The sequence below is a fragment of the Sminthopsis crassicaudata genome, chromosome 5 (genome assembly GCF_048593235.1).
Source record: "Sminthopsis crassicaudata isolate SCR6 chromosome 5, ASM4859323v1, whole genome shotgun sequence".
NCBI lineage: Eukaryota > Metazoa > Chordata > Mammalia > Dasyuromorphia > Dasyuridae > Sminthopsis > Sminthopsis crassicaudata.
The window spans coordinates 51,181,118-51,198,901 of NC_133621.1; the positions used below are offsets into that span (position 1 = coordinate 51,181,118).

Below are 17,784 nucleotides of genomic sequence, written 5' to 3' on the forward strand. Positions count from 1 at the left end.
ACATTTTGTAGGCTGCTAGTATTCTTGATATTATCTGCAAGGGAGCATCTCATGTAGATGTTTCTTTCCTGCTCCCATTCTAGCTTTTCAATTTGATCTAACACTTATCAAAGTGGTTAGGGATTTTGATACTCACACATAATATATTTAATATTTATTAGAGGCAGCAGAGAGTTTTTGAGACAATGATGGTTATCTTTTTAATTACTGAATTATGAATTAGTATAAACACACAATGATATTTTTTCTATTAGAGATACAAATGGCATCTGAACAAAGTAGCAGGAGAGTTAACTTCTGGGGAGAGTTTCCAAATCAAATAGATAAATTAAGTGTTGCCTGAAAGCTACAAGTGCAGCAAATCTCACCTTGTAAAAATCCAAACTAAAGCCTGCTTGACAGTAACCTTGGCCTTCGGGATCAGCATTGCCTGCAAAGATCAAAACAAGGAACTATTAGACTATGGTACCCCCAAAGAACATCTTCTTCTTGCCCTTATTAAGATGGCCCTGTTACGTTTTACCAGAGACTGGAAGCAACACAATCAATATGTTTAACTTTGTGGTTTTCTTTTCATTTGGTATTAATAGCCTCCTTGTCACTTCCAAATGCATTTGTTTGTCTAAATATCAGTGGGCCACTTTGGACCATCAAGAATGTCACCCAGGCAGTCATTCTCTATAGCTCCACAAATCAAATTTATGGGGAATAAAAGATCATTTTGTAATTTTTCCCCACTTGCAAGGTTATAATAAAGCTGTGGTTCTTTGGTAAAATGCTGGATTTGCCTGAACTCTGGTCCAGCCTCAGAGGCTTACTTACTAGTTGTGTGACCCTGAATGAGTTATATAACTTAAGTGAAAAATGGGGATAATAATATTACCTCCCTGATAGTATTATTGTAAAGGTCATAGGATCAAAGACTCAGAGTTGGAAAGGGATCTTAAGGGTAAAATGGTTCAACTTGTTAGTTTTACAGAAGTGGAAACTGCATCACAGAGATGTTGAAGTTGTCCAAAGTGTCACAACTATTAAGAAGCAGAATCAGGATTTGAATTCAGACCGTGAGCTTCCAAATCCAGCATGCTTTTCCCCCATATCACAGCACCTTCAAATTCCCATCAGGTATGCAAAATGCTTTAGAAATCGTAAGTCATTATGTCAAAATGTACTAACATTATGTAATTCAGTAAGAATAGATATCTCTAGAATTGAAGTGCATTGAATTGGTTATTCTCAGGGAAGGTACACAGGTCAAAGCCAGAAGGAATTTTTTTTAATAAATTGAGAGCAGAATAATGAGACTTGAGATGAATACCCCACCAGCAGCTATTGTAATGATCCAAGTGTATGGTGACCTAAGCCAGGGTGGTAATAGTGTCAGAGGAGAGAAAGGGACATAATCAGGAGATGCTGCAAAGGTAAGATGAGCAGACTTTGGGTAACAGGTTGCATATGGAGGTGAATTACCCAGAAGGCCAGCCTGCATGATCAAGTGCTCTGGCCCTGAACCAGTGCCCGAGAGGTCCTTCCCCATAGCAGGCAGCCTCACACATGGAACCCAAAGCCAGCCTTATTTCAAGGCTTCAGAGCATGTGGAATTAGAGCTCCTCCTCCCAAAATTTGACTACTCATAAATTGTAACTTGAAAGAGTCACCACAGCTTTGTAAGGTGTCTAAATTGTAACCAGAAAGCAGCTTCAGGGCTGGCAGAAACTAAATTCTTTAAAGAGTGTGTGGCAAATATGTGAATAATTACTTTTTTTTGTCAGGATAGAAATGGAAATGAGAGGGCCAGGAAGGAAGCACACACACACATCATCATCACATCATCAAAGAAAAAATTTATAAGTTGGGCATGGAAGGCCATTGCCAGACTTTCCAATCTAGTTTAGCCTTCCTGTCCTTTCTGAGGATGGACTCTGCTCTTTCTCCATTTGCATGGAGAATTGTTTCTGGCATTCACTCATCTCCCATTCTTTCCAGATGTTCCTCCGATTTCTCTCCATCATTTTCTATCTTTGGACTATATTTACCATTTTTCATCTTTCCCCTACATTGACTTTTATGGCATATGTGTGTGAAGCACAGAAAATAAGCGACCTCTGACTTCTTGGTGAAATTTTTCTTGAAATTCATGAGTGAGTAAGTGTGTGTGTGTGTGTGTGTGTGTGTGTGTGTGTGTGTGTGTGTGTGTATGTGAGAGACAGAGAGAGAGAGAGAGAGAGAGAGAGAGAGAGAGAGAGAGAGAGACAGAGACAGAGAGAGAGACAGAGAGACAGAGAGACAGAGAGATAGAGACAGAGAGACAGAGAGAGAGACAGAGAGAGAGAGAAAGAGAGACACAGAGAGAGACAGAGAGAGACAGAGAGAGAGACAGAGAGAGAGAGAGAGAGAGACAGAGATACAGAGAAAGAATGAGACACACAGAGACACACAGAGACAATGAGGGGGGAGAGATAGAATCATACACACATACACAGGAGAGTATGTGTGTGAATGGATGTGAGCATGATTGTGAGTGTGCATGAGTATAACTATATGTGTGAGTGGGAGGATGTGTGAATGTGTGAACATGTATGTTATATGTGTGAGGTAATCTGTGTGTATATAAAAAACAGCATTTAAAATAGTATGTAAAGGAAAATAGTATGAAAAGAAAAGTTTTCTCTAGACATTGGATAATAGAAATTCTCTCTCTCTCTCCTTTTAAAAGGATTAGCTATCATTTAATTTTTACAGTGTGCCCTAAAAAAATAAGGCATAGTTTAAAACTGCACCAAGACTTTTAGAACATCCTATATTGGGAGAGAGGGCTAGCTAAATAGTACAGGGGATGGGACACCAAGCCTAGATGATTCCTCTTCTTGAGTTCAAATCCAGCCTCAGGGGCTTAAAAACTATGTAATCCTGGGCAAATCACTTAACCCTGTTTATATCTATTTAATTATTCGTAAATGAGTTGGAGAAGGAAATGGTAAACTATTCCAATCTCTTTGCCAAAGAAATGCTAACTAAGGTCATGAAGAGTTGGATATAACTGAAAAATGACTCAACAACAAGAAAATATTGGACAGAGTCCATACAAGGAAATATCCCTTCTCCTAAAATACCAGTGTATGAGGATCATAGGCTTAGAGGGCAGGAGGCTATCTAGATGAGTCACTTCATTTTACAGATGGGGAAAGTAAGGCCCAGAGAGGTTGTGAAGTGATTTGTTTCAAGTTCCACAAGTAGAAAATGATAGCATTCAGATTGGAACTGAAATCCTCTTACTCCCAATTCAGAGTTCTTTCCACTCTATTATTTTGCATCTTAGGAAATAAGCAGCATCCTGGTATCCTGGCAATCGTGCTGAATGTATGCCTTGGCTGCCCAAACTGGAAGCAAAGAGTATAGGAATCATTTTGTTCCTTCATCCTGAATGTACTGAAGGTCTGTATTTGTAAGTTGTTAACTAGCTCCATGTGAAGGGGAAAGTTAACTCCATATTGAAGACAGTCTTAGGGAAGTTAACAGGACAGACTTCTCTGATTCCTATTTGAAAATTGTCACTGCAGATGTTTTGGCTCTATGACCAAATGACCATGAAAAGTGATTGTTTCATATCAGTGAATTGGGAGCACATTAGAAATCAAAAGGATTTTTTTTTCTGGATATTTATAGGGCAGTAGAACAAGCAATAATTGAGGAAAAGCCCCAGAGAAACAGAAATGAATAGTTACACACTATTGTTCAAATCATCCCAGTTCTTGAGTTCAATTGTAACTCCATTTTACTTTTTTTTTAAATTTAGCTCTTATTCTCATCAATACAATGATTCAAAACAATCCCAAAGTACTAATGATGAAGCATACACTCTGCCTCCAGAGAAACAACTCATATTGTTTGAATACAGACTGAAGCATGCTTTCTTTCTTTCTTTTGTTTCTTTTCTTAGCATTTTCTTGTACAAAATGATTACTATGGAAATGTTTTACATAATTGCACATGTATAACCTATATCTGATTGTTTGCCAGCTCAAGGAGGATGGGAAAAGAGGGACAGAATTTGGAACTCAAAACATTAAATAAAAATGTTAAAAAATTTAAAAATAATTCAGCTTTGGGGATTCAGCTTTTGCACAGCCAAGACTGGCTGAAACTAAGTAGAACTCTTAACATTCTTCTCCAAACAACTTAAAAAGGATCCCTCAAATCAAATCTCAGACCAGAAACTGTAAGAGAGTCAGATAACTGGTCAAAATAGATGATAGGAGACGGTTTGCTGGCACTGGGTACAGTTGGTACTGATTAGCAATTCTATTGTCCAATTCTATTGTCTGGTTTGAAGTTCCAGGGTGGAGAGGAATAGAAGTATTACTGACTGCAAAGAGCAAGGACCTTTCCTGCATAACAGACTCTGCTCAGACCAGGAAAACAGTAACCTCAGCTATCCCACGATAATACCACTTTGGAAGCACTAGTCTTGCAGATTCCCCAGAATTAATATTGAAAACAGTAATGCAAAAAAGCTTGAATCTTAACATTGTGTTTCCCCCACTCCCCACATAAGCAGGGCCCAACTTTAAAATAAAGTTCAAAGTGAAGAGATAGGCAGGGGGAAATGAGTAAATGACAACAAAGGACTTGGCCATAAAAAGCTACTGTGGTGGAAGAGAAGACTAAGACATAAACTGAAAAGATACAATGTGAAAACAACTATATGCAAAGCCTCAAGGAAAAATTCTAATTGGACCCAAGCCAAACAAGAATTCCTAGAATAGTTAAAGAAAAAGATAAGAGAAATAGATGGAAAATTGGCAAAAGAAATGAGAGTGGTGCAAGAAATTATAAAAAGAATTAACAGTTTGGTAAAAAGAGTCATAAAAATTTACTATAGAAAGGAAGTGCATTTTAAAAAGCATAGTAGGCCAAATAGAAGAATATAATTCCTTAAAAAACTACAATTGGGTGAATAGAGGCTTATGGCTCCATGAAATTTCAGGAAACAATATAATAAAGTCAATAGAATAAGAAAATAGAAAAAATGTGAAATATCTCAGTAGAAAAACAACACATCTGGAAAACAGATTGAGGAGAGATAATTTAAATTGTAGACTACCTAAAATCTATGATTAAAAAAGCCCTACACATCATGTTTCAAGACATTATCAAAGAAAACTGCTCATATCTTGGATCTAGAGAATAAAATAGAAATGGACAGAATTCACCAATCACCTCCTAAAAGAGACTTCAAAAATGAAAATTTCCAGGAATATTTTAGCTAAATCCCAGAGCCCCCAGGTCAAAGAGAAAATATTGCAAGCAGCCAGAAAAAAAATTCAAATCACTGTCATGATCACACAAAATTTAGAAGTTTCCACATGAAAGGAGCAGAAGGCTTGAAATATGATGTTCCAGAAGGCAAAGGAGCTAGGATTAAAAGAGGAATAACCTTTCCAGAAAACCAAGTATACTCCATTGTGGGAAGGAGGAAACAGATATTTAGTATAACATAGGAATTTTGATGTTCTAGATGAAAAGACCAAAGCTGATTTTGTATTCAAACACAAGAGAAATATACACGTTAAAACATGAAAGTATAATCATAAGAACCTTAATAAAGCTAAACTGTTTGCAATCCTATATGGGATATGAAACCTGTAGCTCTTAAGAACTTTATCATTATTAGGGCAGATAGAAGGAGTCTATATAAACAGAGGGCAAGAGTGTGAGTCAATTATGTTGGGATGACCTCAAAAAATAAATGAATTGGTGAGAAAGAGGGATGAACTGGGAGAGAGGGGAAGGGAGAAGTCGAATGGGGGAAATTTTCTCACATAAAAGAGGTGTATAAGGAACATTATTTTTAGTTATTACTCTCATCAGAATTGGGTTTAAAGAGGGAATAATATATATAAAACCTCAGTTGGGTTTAGAATTCGATCTTACCCAATACAGAAACAGAAAGGAGAAGAGATAAGAACTATGAAGGGGGAAGAGATGATACAAGGAAGGATATTAATGAATGCAGTGACCAGAAGCAAAAATAGACTTGGAGGATAGACAGGGAGAAAAAAGAAAAAAAAACAGAATAGCAGAAGAAAAATAGGGTAGAGGAAAACAACCAGTTATTAATAATAACTGTGAATATGGATAGGATGAAATGAAAACTCAGAAAAAAGAAATGGATAGCAAAATGGTTTAGAAAACCAGAATTTAATAATATATTTTTTACAAGAGACATACTTGAAAAAAAAACTCACAGGATATATGCTTCAGCTAAAGTAAAAAAGGCAAGATTAGCAATCATGATCTCAGAAAAAGCAAAAGCAAAAGACACCTAATTATAAGACGGAATTAAAATTAGGGAAGTTACACTTTGCCAAAAGGTATCATAAACAATATAGTAACATCAAAAAATTATAAAGGCAAATTTCTCTGATAAAGTCCTTCTTTCTCCAACACATATGAAATGGAATAAAATCTGTAAAAATAAGATCCATTTCCCAGTTGATAAATGGTCAAAGGATTTGATAAAGCGGTTTTTCAGGAGAAGAAATTGAGGCTATCAGTAGTCATATGATCATGGTTCATTAGAGAAATGTAAATTAAAACTCTGAGATTCTACCTTATTTATATCTGTTAGAAATGACAAATGCTGGAAGATACACTAATAAACTACTGATGGAATTCTGAATTGGTCCAATCATTCTAGAGAAAATCTTGGAACTATTCCCAAAGGGCCATAAAACAGCACATATAATTTTGACCCTGGAATACTACTATTAAATCTGTACCCCTAAAAGATCAAAGGAAAAAGAAAATGACTGATAATTATAAAACTGTTTATAGAAGCTCAATTCTTTGGTAGCAAGAAATTGGAAATCAAACAGATGCTCATCAGTTGGAGAATGGCTGAACAAAATGTGGCATTATGATTGTCTTGGAGTACTGTTACACTATAAAAATAATGAGGAAGTGATTACAGGAAAAAAAAAAAAGGAACCATATGAACTTATGCAAAGTGAAGTGGAAAGAACCAGGACATCATTTTGCATAGTAATAGCAATTTTGTAATGATGATCAACTGTGAAAGACATTATTACTCTGATCAATACAATGATCCAAAATAATTCCAAAGGATTCATGATGAAAAAAAAGTTATCCATCTCCAGAAAAAGAACTGATGAACTGAGTGCAAACTGATGTATAATTTTTCTCTTTATTTTTATTTTTTTGTTTTTACTTTATACTAATAAGGAAATGTGTTTTATATAATTTTACAAATATAAATAATTGATAAAATTTTGCTTGAATTCTCAGTAGACAAGGAGAGGGTTTGGGAAGGAAAAAGATAATATGAAATTCAAAATTTAAAAAAATGTTTAGCATGAATAATATTAAAAAATAAATTATTACAATCTTATAATTTGCCTAATATTCCTAATAATCTCTATCTGGTTATTTCTCTAGTGCTGTAAAAGTGATTTCCTTAAGTTTATCTCTGACCATGTATATCATTTCTTTATCTGCTATACTCAAGTGTCTATTGTCTTTTGGATAAATTATAAACTCTCTTGTTTCCTTTTTAAAGTCCTAGTCAGTCTGGCTCTGATCTATCACTTTAGACTCACTAGATATTGGTCTTCCTTCTATATTCTGTGTCAGCCAAAATGACTTCTCTGAGTCTCACACAGAAAGAACTTTCCATTTTCCTTCTTCTCTGTGTTTTGTATTTTCCATTCTCCATATTGGAAATGCACTCCTTCCTTCCTTCTATCTCAGAAAATGCCTTTCTTTCTTGAAGTCACAACTCAAACATAATGTTCTACATGGAGTCTTTATTCATCTCTTCAAATGCTAATGTCCTCCTTATCTTATAATCTTAATTATATATATGTAATATATATATATATAAATTATATATAATGAACTATCTTATAATGAACTCCTTTGAGAATTAATTATTCTTTATATAATATATTCATGAGCTTGTTCCTGCTAGCATATAAGCTTGTTCAGGATAAGTAGACATTATTTCATTGTTTGTATTTATATTTCAAGCATCTAGCACAGTGTTTGACATGAAGCACTTAATAAATGCTTGTTGAATAATTATTCTTAGTCTCAATCCTATTAACTGTTAACAATAGATGTCACAGTGTAACAAGATTAGGAGATGGTCAACTATGATGGACTTGGCTCTTCTCAACAATTCAGTGATTCAAGGCAATTCTAATAGATATAGGATGGAAAATGCTATCCACATCCAGAGAGAGAATCATGGAAACTGAGTCTGGATGGAAGCACAGTACTCTCGCCTTTTATTTGTTTGTTTTTTCTTTCTTGTGTTTTTTTTCCCCTTTTGGTCTGATTTACCTTGCACAACATGACAAATTGGAAATATGTTTAAAAGAATTGCACATATTTAATTTATATCAGATTGCTTGCTGTCTTGGGGAGGGGAAAAGTAAGGGAGGGATGGAGAAAAATTTGAAGCACAAAGTCTGTTTTGGAGATCTAAAGTGCTACTTAAGGAAGTAGACCAACTCTAGCTTGTTCTTCAGCCTCTGGTTCAAGGTGCATGTTTAGATATAGTCTAAAGCAAGACATAAGGAGCAACTAGTTGCTGCAATGGATGTGAATGTCAGTTCTAGAATCAGGAAGACCTGACTTCAAATCTGGTCTCAGACACTTACTAGCTATGTGACCTTAGGCAAGCCACTTAACCCTGCCTGCCTGTTTCCTCATCTGTAAAATGATCTGGAGAAGGAAATGGCAAACCACTCCAGTGTCTTTGTCAAGAAAACACCAAATGGGGTCCCAAAACACCACAAGTGACTGAAAAGCAACAAAAGCAAACTAGTAGTAATATCAGAATAATCTAAATTGAGAGTAAGGGAGATCAACAGCCCTTATAGAACCAATTCTATCCAACTGGGTAGCTTCATATATGCTAATGAAAAACAGCCCTGCCTGATGTAATGACATGATCCAGAAAGTGATTTTAAAGACCCAGAAGTGAGTGTGGATCTGATTTAAGCAGTACTACAAAAGGTCTTTTGGACCAGAGCCAGGGCCACAACATGATATTCTTTCCATTATAATAGAGCCAAAAGTCATAATGCCGATGAGCCCTTTAGATCACTATTTGACCCCTTTCCCTGTGTGTTCTTTTTATTTCAGCTTCTCAACAAGAAAGACACTGAGAACTTGAGAAATGGGAAAAAAGAAATGTGAGGAGATTTGATAGACCAAGATGTCAGGCAAGAAGAATGGAGTAAATTGTTTAAAAAGTACATTGTTCAATACAAGGGAAGATTGACTAGTCATTTCCAGTTCTGGGAACCTACTGGCTAATGTACATTATGCCCATATAGCTCATTAGCATTAAAATTTAATGCAATTAAACATAAGCATGACTATCTGAAACAAGATTCAGAGTACTTATTAACATTGGCTATTAGCAATTAAAAAGTGTCTCCATTGATTTTCATGAAGTTTGGCTTACTTTCTTCCTGACACACTCTATCAATGATTCCCTGACCTTCTGAAGGAGAATCTCAACATTTGATATTCCAATAGGATACAGGAAAAATCCAGGGTTGAGATAGAGAAAACCCTCTACTATTCCAATTAAAAATGCTTAAATCAGAAATATCTTTTCTCATAAGTAACTGTTGTTATTCACAGGTACATTTCTTCAAAGTATAATTTTTATTAAGATAGATACATTTAAGAGCAAAACAATTTTGGAGCTTTAGAAAACCTTAGATTAGATAAAGGGGCTCTGTGGTCTGGTAGAGAGCCAATTATACCCAGATTCAGGAAACTTGAGTCTACATCTTACCTTGACACAAATGAGTTGTAAGGCTTTGGATCAATTACTGGATTGCTCTGAGCTACAGTTTCCTCATGGGCAAAATGGGGAGAATAATATTTATATTCCCCATCTCTTGAAGCAGCATGGCATAGTGGGGAAAAGTCTAGCTTTAGAAGTAGCAAGCCCAGGTTAAAAACCTTCCTCTAACACCTAACTAGCAGTGGAACCAGAGGCTTCCTTAGCTAAAGTTCCTAAGTGGAATCATAATAGCTCAATGACAGAGGGAGTTTTTTAAGATTCTAAGTTACCATAACTTACCTCCTGTCTTTGGAAATCACACATACTCTAGGAGTTGAAATTATTTATCTAAAAAAAGCTGACCAAACCACTGAACTTATGGTTGAGTTTTTTTTATCTTAACTCACATTTATATAGTGTCATCTAATTCTACCCCCATTTTTTTTCTTTTCCAAATAAAACAAAGGACTATATATACTAAAACGTTAAGCATTTTTTAAAAAAAAGTATGTGTGTATCTGTACATACATATGTATAAATAAATAATAATGACAACCCCATTTGTACAGAATGCTTTAAAGTTTGGAAAGGGCTCTATTTGTTGTTTTATTTGATTCTCACAATAACTCTGTGGTGCTATTATTATTTTACAGATAAGTAAACAAAGGCTAGTGGAGGTTAAATTCCTTGCCCATGATCATACTGCTAGTAGCTAAGGCTAGATTTGAACTCAGGTTTTCCCAAGTCCAAACCCAGGATGCTATCCACTCTATTACCTATCTCCCTCCAATTGGTACAGCATTTTTACATCACTGGTGAGGACTTTTTCCATGAGGTCATTCAAAATTGTTGTTTGGGTTTTGTCGGGTTTTATAGATATGAGGAATCTCTCGAACCAAACATTATTTTCGACATACTGACACAAACACAACTTACTGTTTCGACAAGGAGAGTATTCTGCATATGCACTGAAGTTCTGAATTGCTACATAGCAAGTGCCAACAGGATCCTTTTCCCGTGTTGCTTTGAGAGTTCTCCAGTGATACAATGGAGCACAGGCCTGTTAAAATATCAAAGGCAACAAGCATGTTTAGATGAAGTTTTAGCTACCTTGTTTTGTTACATCTGGAATGGATTGGGATTAATTTATGGCAAACCACAATAAATGAGAAAATAGTCACAATATCAGTTGAATTAGTTGATTTGAGATTGTTTTAGTGGCTCTTACAGAATGATAAAAGCTATCTTTCCTTTATTGTAGAATTTATTGTAGAATCCTCGATTTTCAGAATTTCTAATGATCTCTGAGATTATTTAGTTTAACAAGTAATCAATCCACATTTATTAATCACCTACTATGTACCAGACAGTGATTGTGCTAAGCACTGGATATACAGAGAAAGGAAACTCAAGAGCTCACATACATGATATTCTGGCTTCTATCTGAAAACCTTTGGTAGGATAACATATTTTACTTTAGGGCAGCTTTAAGAGTCAGCACACTAAAAATACCTCTTTTTTTTTTTTTTTTTCCCCTGAGGCTGAGGTTAAGTGAATTGCCCAGGGTCACACAGCTAGGAAGTGTTAAGTGTCTGAGACACATTTGAATTCGGGTCCTCCTGAATTCAAGGCTGGTGCTCTATCCATTGCGCCACCTAACTGCCTCAATACCTCTTATTTTACTTAACCAAAAGGGTTAGTATAAAATAAACAGTAAACCATGCATCAATAGAAATAAATTAAACAAATCATTTTATTATTAAACAAAAATACTTATGCAGACAAAAATTGTTCCCTAAATCACTAGTTTATAATGTCTCATTGCATTTGCTTAAGTATGATATAATGAATAAAACATTGGATTTGATGTAGTTGAACTTGAATTCGTAGGCTGAACTCTCCCACTTTTTACCTGTGTGACCTTGGGCAATCTATCTCACATTCTGAGCCTCAGTTTTCTCATCTATAAAATGAACAGATTTAACCAGAGTATCTCCATCAGTTTGGTGTCTTATTATGGAAAGCAAATCTATACCCTATTCTCTCATGTCAAACACTTAGGACCAGAGAGTTAGAGTTATAAAGGACCCAGAAGGTCATCAAAAATATGCTATGCTAATTAGAGTTAGGATTATCATAAGCCATGAAACTGAATAAAATATATGCATCTTTTGATATTAAAATTGTATTTCCATGACTTTTTAAAAATAACTTCAATTTGTACTAATAGGTACAGTTTTGCTTGTTTTAATATTGACATTACACTCATTAAATGTTATCTAAATCCCAGCTTCTTAAACTGTGGTTCATAACCCTGTATGGAATCATGTAACAATGTGGGGGTCATAAAATTATGATTTATTACCAGTAAATGTTTTATTTGTATACGTATCTTATATATCTACCAACTCAGGGTCACATAAAAATTTCTCAGGAGAAAAGGATCATGAGTGAAAAAAATTTAAGAAGCCCTGATCTAAACAATGCTCATCTCAATGCTATGTAAGGCATACATTGAGTGTGTTGAGGATGCAAAGGAGATCTCAAACTACCTTTTAAAAACTTGGTAATTATCACAATATTTATCAGAGTGCTTCACATGGAATAAGAGCCTATTAAATGTTTGTTGAATTTAAATGAATGTCCAAATAAATGTTAAATAGTGTCGATAGTTGTCAACAAAGCATCCAGTAGATGTGGGGTCAATCTCATGCTTCAGTGGAGATTCCAAGGCAAATGGGATGATTTTGAAGGTTTCTATTTGCTTGAGAAATATTTATGTAAAAAAAGAAGACAACTCAAAGTTTCAGGGAAAGCTTTTTTATGAAGTTTGGAACACCAAAATTATACCTCTAAAACCTTTCTAATTCTATGAATTCCAACAAATTGCTATTCATTAAACATTTGAACATCTTTATAGCATTTGCATTCACTTTTATGTCAAATATATCATATAACAGACTCATATCTCTATGTGCTACTTTAAAAATTTATGGGACATTAGGGGTCTCTGAAAGCTTTCTGAGTGGAAGATATTTCTTCCCACTTTAAAGAAATTAGAATAAAATTTTATGTTAATATATCAAAAAAATTGATAATTGCTACACCTTTGTTTATATGACTTACTGCTGACCACACCTTTATTTAAGACCAAATTCTCAGTCAATAATATACCTGTTTTTATGGAAAAATTAGGTCCATTTGCAAATGACCTATTTTATTCCATGGTTTCCAAAAATGCATTCTGAGGAAGAGTGACTACTCCCTATGGATTATTTTGACCAACACAAGAAATTTTGTTGGACAAAATAAATGTACATCAGAGCAGGAATAAGGATTGTTTGCTCTAATTTAACTTGGTTCTCCAAAGAAGATTTAAATTGCAAAGAATAATTAAAATATTTACTTTTAATTTAAATTTCAATAAATTTCAAAAGGTTAAATTTTGCTAAAAATGTTTACATAATAAAATATATGTTTGCATACATTTATGAGTATGTCTGTATATATGTGTGTGTATATTATGTTATACACACACACTTACAAAGAGTCTATGGAATAGACTCTTTGTTGTTTTTTTTTTTTATTTTCAACTGCTGGGCCTAATTCTGAATGAGTGTTCTACCTTATTTAGTCAAGTATTTATCTCTAAGAACACAAAATCCTGGAACTGTAGGCCTGGGAGTAAACTTAAGAAGTCATGGAGTCCATCTACCCACTTTGGGCAGGCTAACACTTAAAATGATTCCAGATGGATGAGGACATAGCCTAATTTTAAGGACGTGGTGTCCACAAGGTCTTGGTAATTCATTCCATCATTTAACCAGCTTTATTCTAAAAGACTTTTATATTCTAGCCTAAATCAATCAGGCCCTAGTGCAAGTTCTCCACAGACTAAAAATCCCTTATTTCTCTTTAAAAATCTCTTTAAACACTTAGATATTAGGAATATGTGTCTTAGGATTTTACAAGTTTAGCAGGGTCACACTTAATTATGCCATCCATAGTACTGAGCACAGTATTTGTATTCTTGTTTTCAGTTGAATCCAGCAAAAATGTCAAGTGCCGACTGTGTTCAAGATACAGCGCTAGCAGTCAACATACAAAGACAACATAAAATAGACTCTTTCTCTGCAGAAAGCTTATAAACTAATAGAGAAGAATTATAAATTATCATGAAATCAAAAATTTAAATTATAAAATTAGCTATGTATCTAGCTAGCTAGATGATAGATACTGATCATAATGTGATAAGTATTTTTTTTTGTTAAGGTAAATTGATATATTTACTTTTTAAATAATAATAGCCATTTGTTTTTCAAAATACATGCAAAAATAGTTTTTAACATTTGCCCTTACAGAACCTTGTGTCTTAAATTTTCCTCCCTTTCTTCCCTCCTCCTCACTCCCTTAGATAGCAAGTAATCCAATATAGGTTAAACATGTGCATGTGCAAGTGTTACTGACCCCAAGGCTCTTCCCTGCACCCTCTTCTCTTCCATTTTTAGCATTTTCTCCCCTGACAGGAAGTAGAGCAGGAAAGAGATTGATGGGCCTGGAGTTAGGAAGATCTGAGTTCAAATTCAGCCTCAGACAGCAACTGTGTGACTCTGGACAAGTCATTTCAATTCCATCTGCCAGTTTCTTCAACTGTAAAATGTACCAGAGTCTATGCTCCAGGATTGTTGTGAGGATGAAATGAGACAATGCATGCATTCTGCCACATAGTAGACACTCCATAAATGATTATTCCTTTTTTTTTTTTCATCTTGGTGAGCCAATGGTTTATTTACCTGTACCTAGTTTCTCTTCTGAACTCCAGGCCCTATCAACAACCCTTTAAGGCTACATTTTACACATGAAGTATCCTAACTGATCTCCTCACCCTTCAGATTTCCCTATTTCAGTTCCTCACCATTTAAGTTCACAATATCCAAAGTACTCTGGGTTCTTGTTTCTCCTTCATTCAATTAGTTATGAAATCTTATTGGTTCTTCATCTGGGATAACTTTTGTCTGTTCTATTCTCTCCACCCCCCACAGTCACTACCCTAAATGGGGTCCTCATTCTCTCTTGCTGAGCTTTCTCCAATTAGCCATCATCTCCATCTCTCCATCTTCTCTACGTGGCTGCTCAAGTAAAATTCTTGCACAAAATGTCTAGATCATTCTCTTGTTCAAAAATTTTTAGTGAATCCTTATTGTCTCTAGGATAAAAAAACCAACTTTTCTATATTTGAAGTCTCTCCCCAACCTGGTTCTAACTTCCAATCTTTCTTCACATTAATTTATTTTGTGCATGCTGGGCTCCAGCTAAAGAAGCCAACTATTCATCCCCCACTCCAAGTACATCTCCATCTGTCTCTGTCTCTCATCCCCAGAATACAATCCCTCCTTATTACCTCTTCTTCGGATTTTAACTTCCTCTCCAGACCTACTCAGTCATCACTCCTTCACAAATCCTTTCCTGAACTGTCCCTGGCTTCTCAAGAATGGATGAGATCTTTGTAGACCTGATGCATTCCCTCAGGAAAATGTTGAGGCAAGGATAATTCTGCCTTAATTTTTAAATTATATTTATATGTAGCATCAGGGTTATAAAACACATCGCTCTTCTCTGTGAGTTAGACCAGTCTCTAACCCTGCCTTTTTCAGTTCCCTGAAGAACAGTCCTGGAATATGATGCTGAATACATTAGTGAGATATGATTCCTGACTAACTAAGAGTCCAAGAGGGAAGGATGGGATGTATTGGGATGAAGGGGAGAGGTGAAATAAGGAAGGGAAGGCACAGACTTTGAATAATAAATGGGAGGCCTCTAAAGCTGTAGAAATGCAAGAAGGAGCCAAATACCTCAATTTGTGTCTTGATTTCCTGGGCTTGCACCATGAGAGAATATTGAAAATGTACTTCTCAGGTGACTATTCTCTCCAAGATTGAGCTGAGAGTTCATCCAGCTCTTGAGTGATAGAGCTCTGAAATCTTTTGTATTCTATCACCTAACCTAACCCATGTCACTTCCTCAATTAATGCTTCTTTGGTAGATGTGCTTTTATCTGCTCTCCATGTTCATCTTTGTGTAATAAACATTTTGTGGGAAGGGAACAGCTACATCTTGACCAGCTTAGAACTTTTCTCCCACCAAAGACACAAAAGATAATCATGAAAAGGTGGCAAAATATTTATCACATTAGACAATAAAACAATAATCAGGAAAGCCATACAAATAAGCTTAGCTGATAGGATATCTGAGTATTAAATACTCTGTGACCCAGGAGCAAGATTAAATCTTGGAAGGCCATTCAGTGATCTTGAAGGAACTTAGAATTCCCAGTGAGAGAGAAAAGAAGTCCTAAAGAGATGAAATGACTTGCCCAGCATCATCAACAGAACAAAAGAGATTCAAAAACCCAGATGTGACTATGGCTTAAGGTTGTCACTTAAAGTTGAAATGTGGTGCAGGGTCAAGAGTACCATGTTTGAAGGCAAAAGACCTCAGTTCAGATTCCAACTCGGCTCATTAATACCTGGGGGATTTTGAGGAAGTCATAGCCCCACTAAGCATTAGCTTCCTCATTATCAAAATGAAGATACTGGACTAGAAGACTGGATATAGCTGGATTTCATATACTAGTGTTATCTGGAAACCTCAATGATGATGACAACTGGCATTGAGAGAGGGCTTTCCTAATTTAGAAAATACTCTTCTCCCAGAGGGCCTATGGGGTAAATACTTGGAGAAGAATCATAATCCCCTAAGGAAGGGAAACAAGGATGGTGGGAGAGAGAGAGAGAAAAAGAGACAGAGACAGTGAGACACACACACACACAGAGAAATGTAGAGAGGCAGACAGAGACAGATAAAGAGAAACAGAGAGAGACAAAGACAAAGAAAGAGAAGAAACAGACAGAGACAGAGAGATACATAGAGATATGCAGAGAGAGACAGAGACAGAGAAACACAGACAGGAGAGAGAAAAAAGAGAAAAAAGGAAAGAAGGAAAATGCAATATATAGAACAATATATACATTATATAATGTAGGTATATAGTCAGTCTTTTTTAAAATGGATCACATGTGCTATTTTTGTTTCCCATTGTTAAGATAATTTTCATAGGTAATGATGTATGTATTTAAGATTTTCCTAAGTTTTCAACACTTAGAAAAGTCAATATAACAGACCAAAAAATCTATTTGAAAGGAATTAGATTTTTAAAAATGAATAACTAGGTAGAATACTCTTTTTTGATTAAAATGACTTGTCATAGTGCCCCCAAAGGAAGGAAAGTAACATGTATTAATTCTGGAATATGAGAACTACAATAATTCAAGTGAGAGACTAGCAGGAGTGTACTATAAATGTTCAGTTTGTAACCAGAGAGGACGGTATTTTATAGATTACCTGTTTTATGTCAAAATCCCTTTTGTGGGTTAACCACAAAACTAAATAATGCAAGGAATTTCCTTTAGGCACTTATTCCTATTAAATCATAATTGAAATCATTTTAAACAAATCTCAAAGCCAAATTTTTTCTATATCCTTGTAAAGAAAAATTTAATCTGATCAGTTTTTTTAAAAAATTCAACAGAAAATCTTTCAGTAGTATTTCTGTGAAAGAATAGAGTAAAAATAAATAATTCATACATATATAATAGTCAGGTTATAAATGAAAAAAGAATATAAATGAAATAGAATCATTGATCTATGGAATATCAGAGAGGCAAGAGGTCTTAAAAGAGGATTCATCTGAATTAGTTTTCAATAGTGCTGGTCATTGAAATTAACAAAAAACAACTCTATTAACTCTCCTAAGATCTGAATTATAACAAAATGGGCTAATTCTGATGAGATCATTTAACTATCAGAATAACAGAATCCTCATAATAGTTCAACAAACATAGGAGTGTAATAGGTCTTTTATCAGCAGTCCCAAATGGATCATCTATGACCTTAAAATG

At 35.0% G+C, this 17,784-nt stretch overlaps 1 protein-coding gene across 1 annotated transcript in view; it reads right to left on the bottom strand.

The window, feature by feature from the left end:
- Nucleotides 1-17,784, bottom strand: part of ITGA8 (integrin subunit alpha 8) — a 213,656-nt gene that overhangs the window by 169,109 nt on the left and 26,763 nt on the right. The window contains exons 4-5 of the mRNA XM_074266669.1: nt 10,763-10,886; nt 369-430 (exon numbers count right to left, since the gene is read on the bottom strand). Of these exons, the coding sequence (XP_074122770.1) occupies nt 369-430; nt 10,763-10,886 (186 nt within the window). The remainder of the gene's footprint in view (nt 1-368; nt 431-10,762; nt 10,887-17,784) is intronic.